Below are 14,130 nucleotides of genomic sequence, written 5' to 3' on the forward strand. Positions count from 1 at the left end.
GACATGGCTTGCCTTGCTGTACCCCTGTGTTTGTATAGACACACACAGCCTACTAGCACACACATGGGTGGCCCTATAGGACCCTGCAAAGGAAAGGAGCAAACACAATACAGAATATCAGGGACAGTGCTCAGATGCCATCTGATTCGGCAGAAAACTAAAACTTTTAAACATTAAGAAGCAGCATCCCTTTTAAGTGATTTCATCCTTTTGAAATAGCTTGACTTTAATATCACTTCGAAGCCCATTTCCACCTTTGCAGAGGTATTTTTAAGAAACATATGCCAGCAATGAACAGAATGTACATGAAACAGGCATATGCAGCTGCTGTGTTTGAACCCACAAACTTACTTTTTTTGTTAGCTTTCCTCTTCATATCCTTATGTAAGAATGTCTGCCTGTGTTTTGCAAGCTCGTTCTCACCTCTCCCATTCATTAGTATTCAGAATGGCAACCCCCCTTTCACCCCACACAGTGTATTGTGTGCAAAGGCACAGCTAATGTTCACTGATCATGTTACAATGAATAACAGGGAGGGGGAGAGCCGTTTAAAGCCAAATTACCATCCGACCCTGGTGTCTGACTGATTTTCCTGTGGAGCAAATTTAGCATTCTTAGGCTTACGGCCTAATAAAAGGTTCATTAAAAAAAAAGAGGAAAGTCTAAAATGTGAGTCATGAAAATGTGCACATGTATACGTCACCACTGCACCTCTTCATTACCAATATAAATGCTAATCACTTACAAAGGTGGAAAGGAACGTTAAGGTTTATAAGCTTATCTTGACGTTATTCAGTAATTTTCATCATGTCATCATTTATACATTTTTGTGTTAATTATTAAGCCATGTTTATGATTTCAAACTATTAAGTAAACAATAATGGTTTGGGTTGATTTTACATTTTCTAAGTTATGTTTTATATTGTTTTTACTATTTATATGTAATATTGTACAAATAAACATATGATACAAGCTGACACATAACCCATTGGTGTCCCAAAGTGTTATGTGTTTTCTAAAGAGAAACAGCTGCAGAAGCTGTTTGATTTCACAGTAATAAACTAAATAAAGTAACACAGTTGAGCACACAGGATGAGAAGGGGGATGATAAATCACTCCTCTGACTTCAGGTGTCTGTGTCCTTTGTTCTTGAGCCTGCTGCTAAAGACATGTTACAAACAGATCAAGAAGCAATGCTATGTGTGATGTACATGCGCACTCCCATATGAAATCCTTAGGCACTCAGGAATCGGATAGTCTTGTAGTGTGGACTGGAGAGGATGAAGGAGAAAGGATTATTAGTTGTTGAAAACAAAAAGCTTTATAGCACTGATAGAAAAACTATCCTTTTATATAGATATCCATTAAGTACCCATCCCTCAACGTTTTCTACTCAACTGTCCATGCTGCTGCCAGATCCATGCTATGTGGCCCATATGAAGCTGCAAAGTCAGCACTGCAAACTCTCTCATCTGGTTTCTTGCTTCTTCTGCACATGCCTAAAAATTATATTCATTCCTATGGAGGGCCAGCTTGTGGTCTACATAAAACAGAAGTCATCAACTTGCGCAACTAGATCGATTGTTTATGGACTGTATATTAATAGTGTACAAGGAGCTCCAGTTAAACTGGTGATTAATCCAGAGGAGATGTATGCACTGATCCTGCAGCCTGGTTAGTTGTATAGGGAAACATTCATGTAACAGTACTGTGAAGAAAACATAAAAAAATGGTGCACAGATCTAAGTGCCGTATAAAAGTGACTGTTTAATAAAGGTTAAAAGTAATGCACTTACAGGATATTTAAAAACATCTCACCTGTCACACATCTGATGGAAGTCCGATCTTAGCTCCTGGTCCAGGATTGTTTTCAGGATAGATGGCACATTGAGAGAGCAGAGTCCAGTCCAGTCCAGTCCAGAAAGATTTCACAACACCTGTGCTGGAAAACACAGATCTGATCCAGTGGCTGAGCACTGCTGTGGCTGGTTCTCCTCAAGGCGGGATTACATCTGCTGAGTTCTTCCAGGTCATCAGGTGTTGCTAGGCAATGTGTTTCAGAGGTCCACCTCCTTTGTCAAGCCTCAGAACCAGCTACAACAGTGTTCAGCCACTGGATCAGATCTGTGTTTTCCAGCACAGGTGTTCTGTAATCTTTCTGGAGCAGCAGCTTAGATCAGACTTCCATCTAATGTGTAACAGGCGAGATGTTTTTAAATATCCTGTACATGCATTACTTTTAACCTTTATTAACCAGTTGACATCTGCAGTGTTAAACCCCCTTCCCATCCAGGCCATTTTTCAGTATTCAGCGCTGCGGTACTTTAACTGACATTTATTCCGTCATGCAGCGATGTACTGAAATTAATTTTATACCCTTTTTTTTGGGGACAGATAGAGCTTTCTTTTGGTGGTATTTATTCACCACTGGGGGTTTTATTTTTTTACTATATTAAGGAAAAATTACCGAAATTAAAATTTTTTACGTTTTCTTCACAGCTTGTGTTCTACATAGTGTGTGGACCTGGCAGTAGCAAGACAGATAAGTATACAATTTTTGAGGGTGAAGGGGTGCTGGGCGGGGGGTTACTTAAAGTAAAACTATATTATAGTATAACTATTAACGTATAAGACATACTATCGTGCAAAGTATAGTACATGTTTGATTGTTATAAGCACTGTACATGTTTATTCCTTTTTATTATCAATCCAGAACTCTATGTAGCCCTTAGAAAATAAGGTGTATTTGGGCAATCAATGTTTTCTTTATGTGTTAACAGAGCCAAGATGAAAGAATAGAGAGCATAGGACACCATGGAAAATCCTCCTTGATCATTAAAAATGTGATTTTATCAGATGCGGGAAGATATGACTGCGAGGCAGCAAGTAGAATTGGTGGTCATCAGAAGAGCATGTATCTGAACGTTGAATGTAAGTTAATGAGTGTTTTTTCATGTCTTTATTTATGCTTTTTCATGTCGTTTTTCTATTCAGCGTATTCTCACTAGCTCTGTTAATGAATGAAATTTGAATGCTGTAAGAAGATTGGCTTACTTTGTGCACTGTAAAGCATATAATTATTGCTAGAAGCAGTTCAGTAAAATAGAGATAAACAAGGGGACTAATTATAGACCCTCTAAGATAGGGTTAGAGCACAGATATAAATCCTGATTAGTCAAAAATAAAATTCCCTTTTAAAAGAAGTATTTCGCACTGTTACATATGAGTGGCTCCTATCCAGCATTGGCGGTTTTCATCGTCTGATTTTGGAGACAGGTTGCAGCTAAGAATTTTCAAGCACATTAACATGCCTACTATTGCATAATAATAATAATAATAATAAAAAATAATCAATCATAATAAAATAATAATAATAATATAGGGTAATATAGAAACCTTCACCATTACAGTTGAGCGGTCATAGCATAGGATCCTTTAGGCTTTAGCATAGGATCTTTTAGGCTATAGAAAACCCAGCTTAAGTTCTAACAGTACATATTTTTGGGAAAGATTAAGAGAGTATTTCACAAAGCTAGCCGAAGGATCAGCCTTAGCTCTGGCTGATCCTTCAGCTAGCATCGCCCGCCGTAGCCCTTCGGTTCAGTTGAACCAAAGGGCTGCTGTACCGGCTATTCACTATAGCCCGTACAGCTCCTGAAGCTGGCCGAACGGCTCTGCAAAGGCGAAGGCATATGCTTCGGCTCTACTGAGCCGATGTGAAACCTGTAGCCTTGCAACTGACAGCTGGCGGTGCCAGCCATGATCTTGCGGCTGGCTCTGCCCAGTTGCAATGACAGATCAGCAGTCATATAATATATTAAATGACTGCCTGAAGCAGTCATTTAATATATTATTGTAAGACAATGAGCGGCCTGACCTTTGTGATCAACTCTTTAAAGTGTCAGGAAAAAAATGATCCTGCTGGTAAGCCCCGACCCACCTATCCTCCATTTCCATGATAAGCCATCACGTTATAAATAATTAATTTTGTGATAGAGTTTACATGTAATTTTATTTTCATTGTATCAATAAAATATATTTAATTCATAGCTCTTCTATTGTGAATTTTCCATAATGAATTGTTTTTGGTATATCAAAAAGAATGCAGTGTTGATAATGGAACACTTACAAAGTTGTGAGTTTTGTGCTTTTTTTAATAAGCACCACCACAGAAATTAATTCAAGGAAAAAAAACTATTAAAGGCAGTACACATATACTACTGTAATCAGAATGTATTAATAACATGAATTCCAGTACATATTATTTGCTGTTCTACAAATGTTATATCTACTTGTTTTTCAATATTTCTTTTTCTGAACCATGAACTTCTGTGAAGTAATATCCGAGGTACAAACCAATATGGATGTAATGCAATGCTGTAATGAATATTTCTGCAACTGTAACAAAGAATAGTAAAAGTACTGAAGCAAATATAATTTGTTTTTTATATTCATCAGGAATCCCATTTGTTTTCTTACAGATGCACCTAAATTTGTTTCAAATCAAACTATCTACTACTCATGGGAAAACAATACAATTAATATCAGCTGTGATGTGGTCTCTAACCCATCACCATCAATTTTCTGGAGTAGAGACAAAATCTTGTTACCAGCAAGGAATATAACAAATATAAAAACATACAGAGATGGGAAGAAAATACTGCTAGAGGTAAATCCTTCTCAGATCATAGTTTCTCAAGCATTTGTTTATGGTTTCAAGGACTTTGTACTGATTTTCATGTAATATGTAGCTATTACAATTCTTTGAATGGCACTCATTCTCTTGATTCACCAGGTAGCAGGCTGCAGCTCTTTGATAAAAGGGGTTGTTTACAGCTACACATTCTGGTTTTGTTACAAAGGTGGTTTGCTCAGACATTAGAAGTTGGGAGGCTGTGAAAGACACTTTTATATGCTGGTTTGAGGTTTATGAGCAAATCTGTGGACTAATTTGTGAACAGATTAGTTGATCCTTTTTATACCTTATTGTGTACATTAGGTTATGATGAACCACCACTGCCAAGCTTTGTTTTTGTTTTGCAAACAAATAATGCAATTATTCTTTAAGTAGCTTCGTGATTTTATAGGTCTAACTGACTTATAGTTATTTATTAACTGGCAAGTCATCCTATATCACATTTCAGTTACAGTGGAACTATGGGCAAAATAAAAAATAACATTCATTCTGCAGTCTTTCACTAGCATTAATCTAGCAGTTTTTGTTTTCTGAGTCCCCACTGTAACATTATTACCTGTTGATTCTGCCAGTAGGTCCATTATATTTCAACTTTCTGTAATAAACCATGCTGTCCACCTAAAGTGTAATGTACAATTGCCATCTATTCTTCATATGGTTTAACCCCTTCGTGACGGGAGACATTGTATATGTCCCACCACGAAGTGCCTAAATGACTGGCCATGAACACTGTACGTGATCAGTTATTTGCGGCTCTGCAATGCTGGTAACCGCTGATTCTCAGCGGTTACCATTCATTAATGAATGCCACAGTATTAAGGTATTCATTAATGAAATAGTTAAGCTTTTGTAAAAGCTTCTTTCTTTCATTATTGAAAGAAGGAAGCCGTTACATACAAATACCGAATCGCTAAATAGTGATCCGGTATTTGACAGCTAAAGATAGCAGAGAGGTAGCAGAGTGAGTCACCTCTCTGCTATTTATTTTGACAGCTCCATACACTGGCCAGGTGTATATGAAGCTGTATGATACATTTCAGGCACAATGTTACAATATATCTTTGTGCCTGAAATGTATCACTTCAGTCTGGGCACGATCAGAAACCTTTAGTGAGATCTGATTCTGACATGCTGTCAGGATAAGTCTCTAAGGTTATTATTAGCTGTTCCTAAGTTTGGAGCAGCCTAAAAATGACCAAAAATGTAAAAAGTTAATTTATGAAGCAGTCATAGTGACTGCTTATTATATAACTGACAAAAAAGTGTAAAAAAAAAAATAAAGTGTAAAAAAATAAGAAAATAAAACTTATATATCAATATATATTTTTTATACTATAATTATTATAAAAATTCAAAAAAGTTATAATAATCAAAACTTGTGAAAAAAAGTGTTTTCTTTATGTGTTTTCCAAATTTTAAAATATTTTATTCTAACTAAGTGAGGCATTAGGGAGTTAGGATAAAATTATATAGCCCTATCTGTCCTGTAAAAAACCATATATAATATGTGTGGGTACATTTAGTAAGATAGTATATTACTGCCATGGAAGAATCACACTGCAAAAATTTAAAAAGTGTGCCAGTCATTTATGAACAGAAACGGAAAACTAGCTCAGTCATGAAGGGGTTAAAACTCTAATGTGTTTGTCATTGATTTAAAATTCACTATAAACTACTTCCCTTTCTAAGACTACCCTGTCCTCAGGGTGACAATTCTGATTTGTGATTTCACTGCAGAAGAAACAGTATTGTCAGCCTATTGCAGGAAGTAAGAAAATAACAAATCTAAGAAATTATAAACTGATATAGTAAGGTGTTTTATGTATTCAGTGAATGAATATAAATTGCCACATTAAGCTTTTATAATAAAGGCTGTCAGTATGTATTTTGGCTTTGTAATGCAAAGTTTGATTATATCATTAACTGTATTGAGAAAAACAGTCCAAGGTAATTATATGAATTCATTACATTTAATTTGAACATTAAAAAAAAATCATAATGCATTGGGGAATTTGTTCTGTAATATATATTTAAAAGGAGCTACTATTGTCCGTTTGATTTATCCAGAAAAATTAATTTTGCATTTAAAAATCAAAAAAGTTTAAAGTGTGTTTGTTGCTTAGTTGTTTGCTGTATTCAGAGTGGCTTTATTAGACAGTTGATGAGTTTTACAAAATTATTAATAACCGATCCCTGTACTGATAATGTTTCTTTGAGACTTTAGCATCACTTTAGCATCACTTTAATATATTTCTTTCCATACATATTTTGTTGTCACTTATAATGTTATTTGAGCGTTCATGCTGTATAAGTTTTTACCAGAATATTTTTTAAATCAGTCAAAGTTATACTAAACTCAGGATTTAAATACTAAAAATGCATTCAAGTACCCTTACTATTAACAATAATGTATCTTATTTGTGTATCATTGGGCTGTAGATCCTCAAATCATCTCTAAATTCATGCTGACACTGTCCTTCCTTCTGGAGGGTGACTACTTTTGTTTCCCATGGTCCTTGTGTGTGATGTAAAGCAGCCACCTGTCCAAGCTCACTCTCGTGATGGACTACAATCTCAGACTTAGTTAGCTAATTTGTATTGAAGTTATAGTCTAACGCAGGGGTGAGCTTGGAGCTTCCTGCAGAAGGAATAACAGTGTGAGCACGAAATAAGAGAATGTTTGTGTTAACAGTCAAGGTACTTGATTGCATTTTTAAGATTTAACTCTTAAACTCTTTGCGTTTAGTGTCGCTTAAAGTATCATTCACAGTTGCATATTAGCTAGTTGAACAAAATTATTAAAACCAAGTTCAGCTTATCAAATTGTTTACCAATATTTTTTTCTTTTGCTTCCTAAGTCAGTATTTATTTTTAGTTAACAAAAAATACACAATTTTTCATTAAAAGAAGGATTCATGTACATTAAATATATGCCATCACAAGTTAAAGAAGGCAAGACATTTATGGATTACTATTATTGGTGGTATATGAAGAACATCTTACTAAAACCAACACTGTAGACAGACAGCGGTTTTCTCACATTCTGTTGAAGTATTATGTGTTTTGATATTTAAAGTCTGGAGTTTTGAGATGCTATAATTTCAGTCAGCTCAACCATCGTTATATATAGAACTTGTATTTAAATGTCAGTTACAACAAAAGATAATTACTACTTTAAAGAAATGTTTACCAGTCTCTGATTACATAAATTAGATTTACAGTATGGAACTTTCACAACTGCTTTGTTGTAATGACTCGCTTTCAACAACTCCAGGTAGAGCTTTCTTTTGGTGGTATTTAATCACCACTTTTTTATTTTTTACTTTATAACAAAAAACTACCAAAAAGTTTGAAAAAAGTGTTCCCTACTATGACATATTTATTATTAGCCAATTTTTGGTAAAATATCAAAGATGTGGTCAAGTTGGGTAAATAGATACCAAACATGTCAAGCCATAAAATTGTGTGTGCTTGTGAAATCGCAAAAAAACGATCATACCTAAAATTGCCCATAGGTGACGCTTTTATCATTCATCAATTTAGTGGTAACAGTGATGGCCCTAGACTTATTGCTTGCACTCCAGCATTTGCTGTGATATGTAACAAGTGTGGGGCAATTATCATTTTTCTCATAGGTTTGTTTGTATGAACATGTATGTAAAAAATGTTGTTAATTAATTTTTTGGGCTAATTTTTTTTTAAACTTTTTTTACATGTAGCTTTGTTGCTATCACATAGTGGGCTAACAAGCCCCCTATGTGTTAGCACAGATGACAGGTGACAGTGACAGGTACTCTTTATGGAGATGTCAGGGGTCTATGAGATGGTCACCTAGGGATCTCCATAAAAGGTTTTTCTCTGGCTACAGCAGCAAGAGATATAACACACTGAAAAGTGATGTAATGCACATCAGATGGGAAAGCAGCCAGTGGAAGTGTGGTGATCTCCCTCCAATCGAAGATACAAGCGATTAGGCAGCTGTATAGCCACCCGAACACATGTAACAGACATCACTGGCTATAACAAATGTTAACAGTGTCCTGCTCATAATCATTAGGGGACACACGCAAAAAGAAAAAAAATGCCATCAAAGTATGGCCACAACAGACGGGCGGCAAGTGCTTAATTCGACATTACAAAAATGAACACCAAATGAACACCAATTTAAAACGCTTATATAGAAAAAATTTATATAAATAAAAACCAAGGAATACAGGAGTAAAAAAAATAATTAGGGTTAACCCAATTTCTACCTGCACTTTTTAGGGTTAACAAAACTAATTAAGAATAGATATACATTTTAACATGTGATTTTTCCTTTTTAAAAGGCACTAGAATCATGGTTTTGGTACAATGCAGTTTAAAAAAAAAAATGGTGCTACAAACAACTACAGTCATGTCTTTCATGAATAAATAAATGCAGAGGGGAACTCAAACTTTTAAAGGGATAGCTCAGTCCTGCAGATTACTTGGAGAATGCAGCTCTCCCTGTGTAATCATCAGAGCTCTGTGACAGCTGGGCACTGTGCTCTGTTTTTTTAGGGGCATACAGAGTTTTCTCAGGCAGCTGTCACACTCACAGCAGAGTGCAGTCCTGCAGTCTCCCACAAGGAGAGCTCTGATCTCCCAATGTAATCTACGGGCCAGAGCTATCAGTTTGACAGTTCAATTCTGCACAGTGCAGAAGACTGCTGGGTGATGTTGAGACAGGAAAGCCTCCCGTGCCTACTGTGCCCCCTGCAGCACAGCTTGCATGGTGGGTGCTTCTTTTACCTCGGCACTAGTCTGGCCCAGGCCTGTGTAGGACCACATTTATTTTTCTGTGTGTAAGACTTTCAATTGATAATTGGTTTCTTCATGAACAATATTCACCCAATTTTTACTTATGTAGATATTGATATCAATTTATATCCTAATATATTTTCTTTTTTTTAATTTAAGATAACTCCAATATCAGAGAATGATTTTGGACGATATAACTGTACAGCCATCAATTCAATAGGATCAAAGACCCAGGAATATATACTAACTCTGGCTGGTAGGTGTTGCATAGTTGCACAGTGGATAACATATTTGTATAAAAGTTTATTAGCAGATATATGTTGCCAATGCATGTATCTGCCGTTTGTCTATTGTATTCCCATGTTGCACACAATTATAATGTTTGGGGTTTTTGGATACAGGTTAAGGCGATGTAATATACATTCAATTTGAATTTTTTTGTGTGTGTTTATTTTCAGTGAAAATCTTTAGAATTAATTGTAAACTTTAACTGGCTGTAATCCATAATTAGCCAATGGTTTGTTGCTTTCTCCAGCTTAGGTGCACAAACAAGCTGGGCACTTCTTTATTTATATATGTTATTTTAAAAACAATTCTTAAAATCTACATTTGCCTGAATGTAACTTTCATATTTTAATAAATGTATGTTTATTATGCTTGCTGTAGATGTACCTTCCAGTCCACATGGTTTGCGCGTTATAGAGCTGTCACAGACATATGCCAAAGTATTTTTTAACAAGCCAGACTCACATGGCGGAGTGCCAATTCATCATTACCAAATGGATTATAAAGAAGTGTCATCAGATATTTGGAAAGTTGTCCATTCGCATGGAACTCAAAGTGAGTACAAATGAGAATTAATATTTATATATTAAAGTTCAGCATCCTCGTTGTGGCACTCAGAGCTACAGCATCTTGTTTAAACTTTATTCAAGAATCTGATGTTTTTATTTTTGTCTTGAATTACATGAATTTGTATCTAAAAATGTCAGTGAATTGGGTATGTAAAATTGATATTCAGAAAAGATAGGAGGTCAACCTGGTTTCAATCTTCTAAGGGCTAGTTCACACCAAAGCGCATTCCAGGAGCAGAGCAGTTACAGAACAGATCAAAACTGCATCCAATGTATTCCAATTGTATTTTGGCCTTTAGTTCACACCGCTGCGTTCAGTTCCAGAGCATCTAGAAAAAAACTGCAGCATGCCCTATTTTTCCTGCTCTGGAATGCATGCAAACGCATCATAAACGCATGCAAATGCCCTGGAATGCACCGAAAGCCCATTTTAGGCTACAAAAATGGCCCGGAACGTGGCAAAACACACTGCACTGCGTGTGCAGAAACTCATGCAGATCTGGTCCACATTTGGCGTGAACAAGCCCTTACCCATTTACAATTTAAAGTTAACCTAAATGTATTTCCTAAACCAGCCCTTCCCATCCCATCCTCAATCTCCTCACTAACAACTCCTCCCTGTATGTTGACTAAGACATCAGTTCTGGATCATTCAGCTCTGGTCTCAGTGTCATTACCATTATTTAGCGTCAATCGTAAAATAGAACCTGTAAGAGTGGCAGTGATTTGCCTATGCCAGAACAGCTAGTAAATAGTAGTTTTATGCACTCAGATTACAATTTGCACTGCATTACAGTACCAATATGGAATCTGAGAGGGCCTACATGTTTTCCCTTTCTTATCTGTTTCCCCCCTTTTCTATTTTAAAATGTAACTTGCATTGAGCTGAAGCTCTTGCTGTTGTTGCATCCAATCCCCCCCACTTTCTTTTATCCATCTTATTGTCTCTAGGTTTCCTATAGCGGAAGCTGCTATTTCCAAATTCCTAAAAACTAGCATTACTTCCATAGTCGATCACAGTACTGTGTATGCTGCTAATGTTTGATCTTCCTTGGAATGTGGCATCACTGATGGCAATGGCTGCATTCATTGCTGATCGGGAGCTTCAGATGTGACAGATCACATCCATTCTGACAGGTCCTTTTAATGCTCCTATATAGAAAATATATAGAATAAGAAAATAAGAGAATTATTTTTCTTAACTAAAATAAGCCTACATTGTTTTAATACTTTTAAAAGTTACATTTGATACAATATTTGTAATTAATCAAAACACAGTTTTTAGGAAGTAGGTTTAAACATTGTAATTTATTTAATATGATTTTATTTTGTTATAGCAATTGTTGTCCTGAGCAATTTGGAAGCTAATATGACATATGAAGTCAGGGTTGCTGCTGTAAATGGAAAAGGACAAGGGGAATATAGTAAAACAGAAATTTTTCAGACACTTCCAGTTCGTGAGTATTTAATTTTTTCCTAAATATTGTACAGATTTTGTTTGCATTTTTTGGGGCCTTACACATATATAGCATATAATGTATCAAGCAAAACTTTTACAATACAAACTAAAATACACTTAAGGTATTTGTAATACAAGCTGTGAAAATGTGTCCAGCCAGCAAGCTAAACACAGTGCCCCACCTTTCCTATACACTGAAACTCTTACCAGATCCTTGTAAACTCACAATCAGCTTTTAACCAGCCACTCCTCAGTCAGTCTACTTCACCTCTGTATTTCAGCACAGAATGCCTCTGTCTCAAAGTCTATGATGTTCACATCCACAGGGACAAATTGTTTGAATGCAAATTACATAGTTACAAATAGGTACATAGCAAAACTACACTCAGATTTAAACTTTTGAAATAATAAAAATAAAAAGTCCAGGTTATGAGTGGACTATAAGATGCCTGACATTACTTTTATTATCTAGATCTAAATAATCTAAATAATATGTGTGCCTCTCTGATTCACTTTGTTACTGGATTATGACTTTCTTCAAAGTCATTGCAAACCACCTGCCAACCCCTGTCGAATCAGAATGCCCTTTCTGGCCCCTGGGGAAGTTTCATATACTATAGAAGGGCAGTAGGCAGGGTTTAGCCATGAAGTGATATATCTGTAACAAAGTCAAGCTAAATCAAATGGCTAATAATGGCAATGGCAGGCATCTCGTGGTTTCTGCCCTTTGCTTTTAGAGACAGTAGTAAAAAGTTTTAGAGACAGTAGTAAAGATTTAATTTAGTTAAGTTATAACATGATTCATATCCTTTGAGTTTAGCTCATCACGGTTCCTTTAATTAGGACCAAATGAAGGTAAATCAAAATGGAACAAGTGCTGCATATTTTGCAAAATGAGGATAGTCAGATCAATTAGTGGATCAAATAGTCCAATACTGTAGGGGCTATTCACAAAGCTGCCGAGGGCAGCCGAGTGAATGACCGATCTGAAGTGAAGTGAGCAGAACGATGTTCGGCTATTCACTTCAGGCTGGTACGGCTAATTTCAGCCGTACATCGGCTGAAATCAGCCGTACATCGGCTTGCTTCGTGTGGCTTCGGGTCGGCCGAAATCTCCAAGATCACGGCTGGCTCCGCCCAGTCGTCAGAAGCAGGCTGTCGGCCGGCCAATGAACAGCCGCTCGGCCAGCTTCGGCTTTCAGCACGGCTCAGCTGAGCCGATGCATATACATTCGGCTCGGCCGAGCCGCTCCGCCATGATCAGGAGCTGTACGGGCTATTGTGAATAGCCTGTACAGCACCCCTTCGGTTCTACTGAACCAAAGGGGTCCTGGGGCCGAAGCTAGCCGAATGATCGGCCGAAGTTACGGCCAGATCCTTCGGAAGCTTCGTGAATAGACCCCTATGTCTTTTTGTAATTAAAATTGTTAATGTCTTCCTGTTACATGTGTTTTAAATTACATATAAGTGATTCACCTGTAGTAAATGTTTGTTGCATATTACATTACTACCATTCTAGACATTTTTTATAGCACATGCGCAGTATGTTTATGGTACCTGAGGAAGGGTCCTTCAGATCTGAAACTGTTGTACATATTCTGATGCAAGTGTGACTTCAAATAAATTCACAAGTGCTGCAGTACTATTGACTGGATTTTTCTACATATTGGAGTTTGGTTATACTCCCTTTTCTGCTTGCACTGTGATCACAAGCCAATGGTGGGTGCTGCCTACAGTGCTGTGGCTTGGTGGTTAGTTACTGGGGGTCCCAGGTTCAAATTCTGGCCAGGGCACTGCATGGGATTTGCATGTTCTCTCTGTGCTTGTTTGGGTTTCCTCTCATACTCCAAAGACATACTGTAAGATATTATCGTACGATAATCGTGGGAAATCCCGCGATCGTACGATAATCGGCAGGTGTATGGAAGGCGTGCGACTGTTTCTACTATGCGGTCGCACGTCTTTTGTTGCAGGCTCGAAAACCCGCCAAGAATCGTACAATTGTTGGCGGGTTTGTGGCCTTCCCATATGACAAATGGCCCAAGGGCACAAGCGCACACTGCCCGTTCAGCATTGCAGTCATTTTACGTTTTTTAAAATTACCTTACAACCATTGCAAGACAAAAGTCTTGCGGTGGTTGTAAGGTGTATGGCCAGCTTTTGGTTAATTGGCTCCTGTCTAAAGCATCCCTAGTATGTATGTGTGTGTGTGAGTATATGTATGCATGAGAGAGAGGATCCATAGATCATAATCTTCTTGAGGGAAAGGACTGATGTGCAGTATGTAAAGTGCTGTGTAAATTGATGGCGCTATAAAAATACCTATATATATATATATA

General features: G+C 36.9%; 1 protein-coding gene across 1 annotated transcript in view; it reads left to right on the forward strand.

The window, feature by feature from the left end:
- NCAM2 (neural cell adhesion molecule 2) overlaps positions 1-14,130 on the forward strand; it is a 165,680-nt gene that overhangs the window by 116,894 nt on the left and 34,656 nt on the right. Inside the window, exons 10-14 of the mRNA XM_018557205.1 lie at positions 2,781-2,931; positions 4,482-4,669; positions 9,638-9,734; positions 10,145-10,318; positions 11,670-11,789. Coding sequence (XP_018412707.1) covers positions 2,781-2,931; positions 4,482-4,669; positions 9,638-9,734; positions 10,145-10,318; positions 11,670-11,789 — 730 coding nt within the window. The remainder of the gene's footprint in view (positions 1-2,780; positions 2,932-4,481; positions 4,670-9,637; positions 9,735-10,144; positions 10,319-11,669; positions 11,790-14,130) is intronic.

The sequence above is a fragment of the Nanorana parkeri genome, unplaced genomic scaffold, assembly GCF_000935625.1.
Source record: "Nanorana parkeri isolate BGI_ZX_2015 unplaced genomic scaffold, ASM93562v1 scaffold272, whole genome shotgun sequence".
Taxonomy (NCBI): domain Eukaryota; kingdom Metazoa; phylum Chordata; class Amphibia; order Anura; family Dicroglossidae; genus Nanorana; species Nanorana parkeri.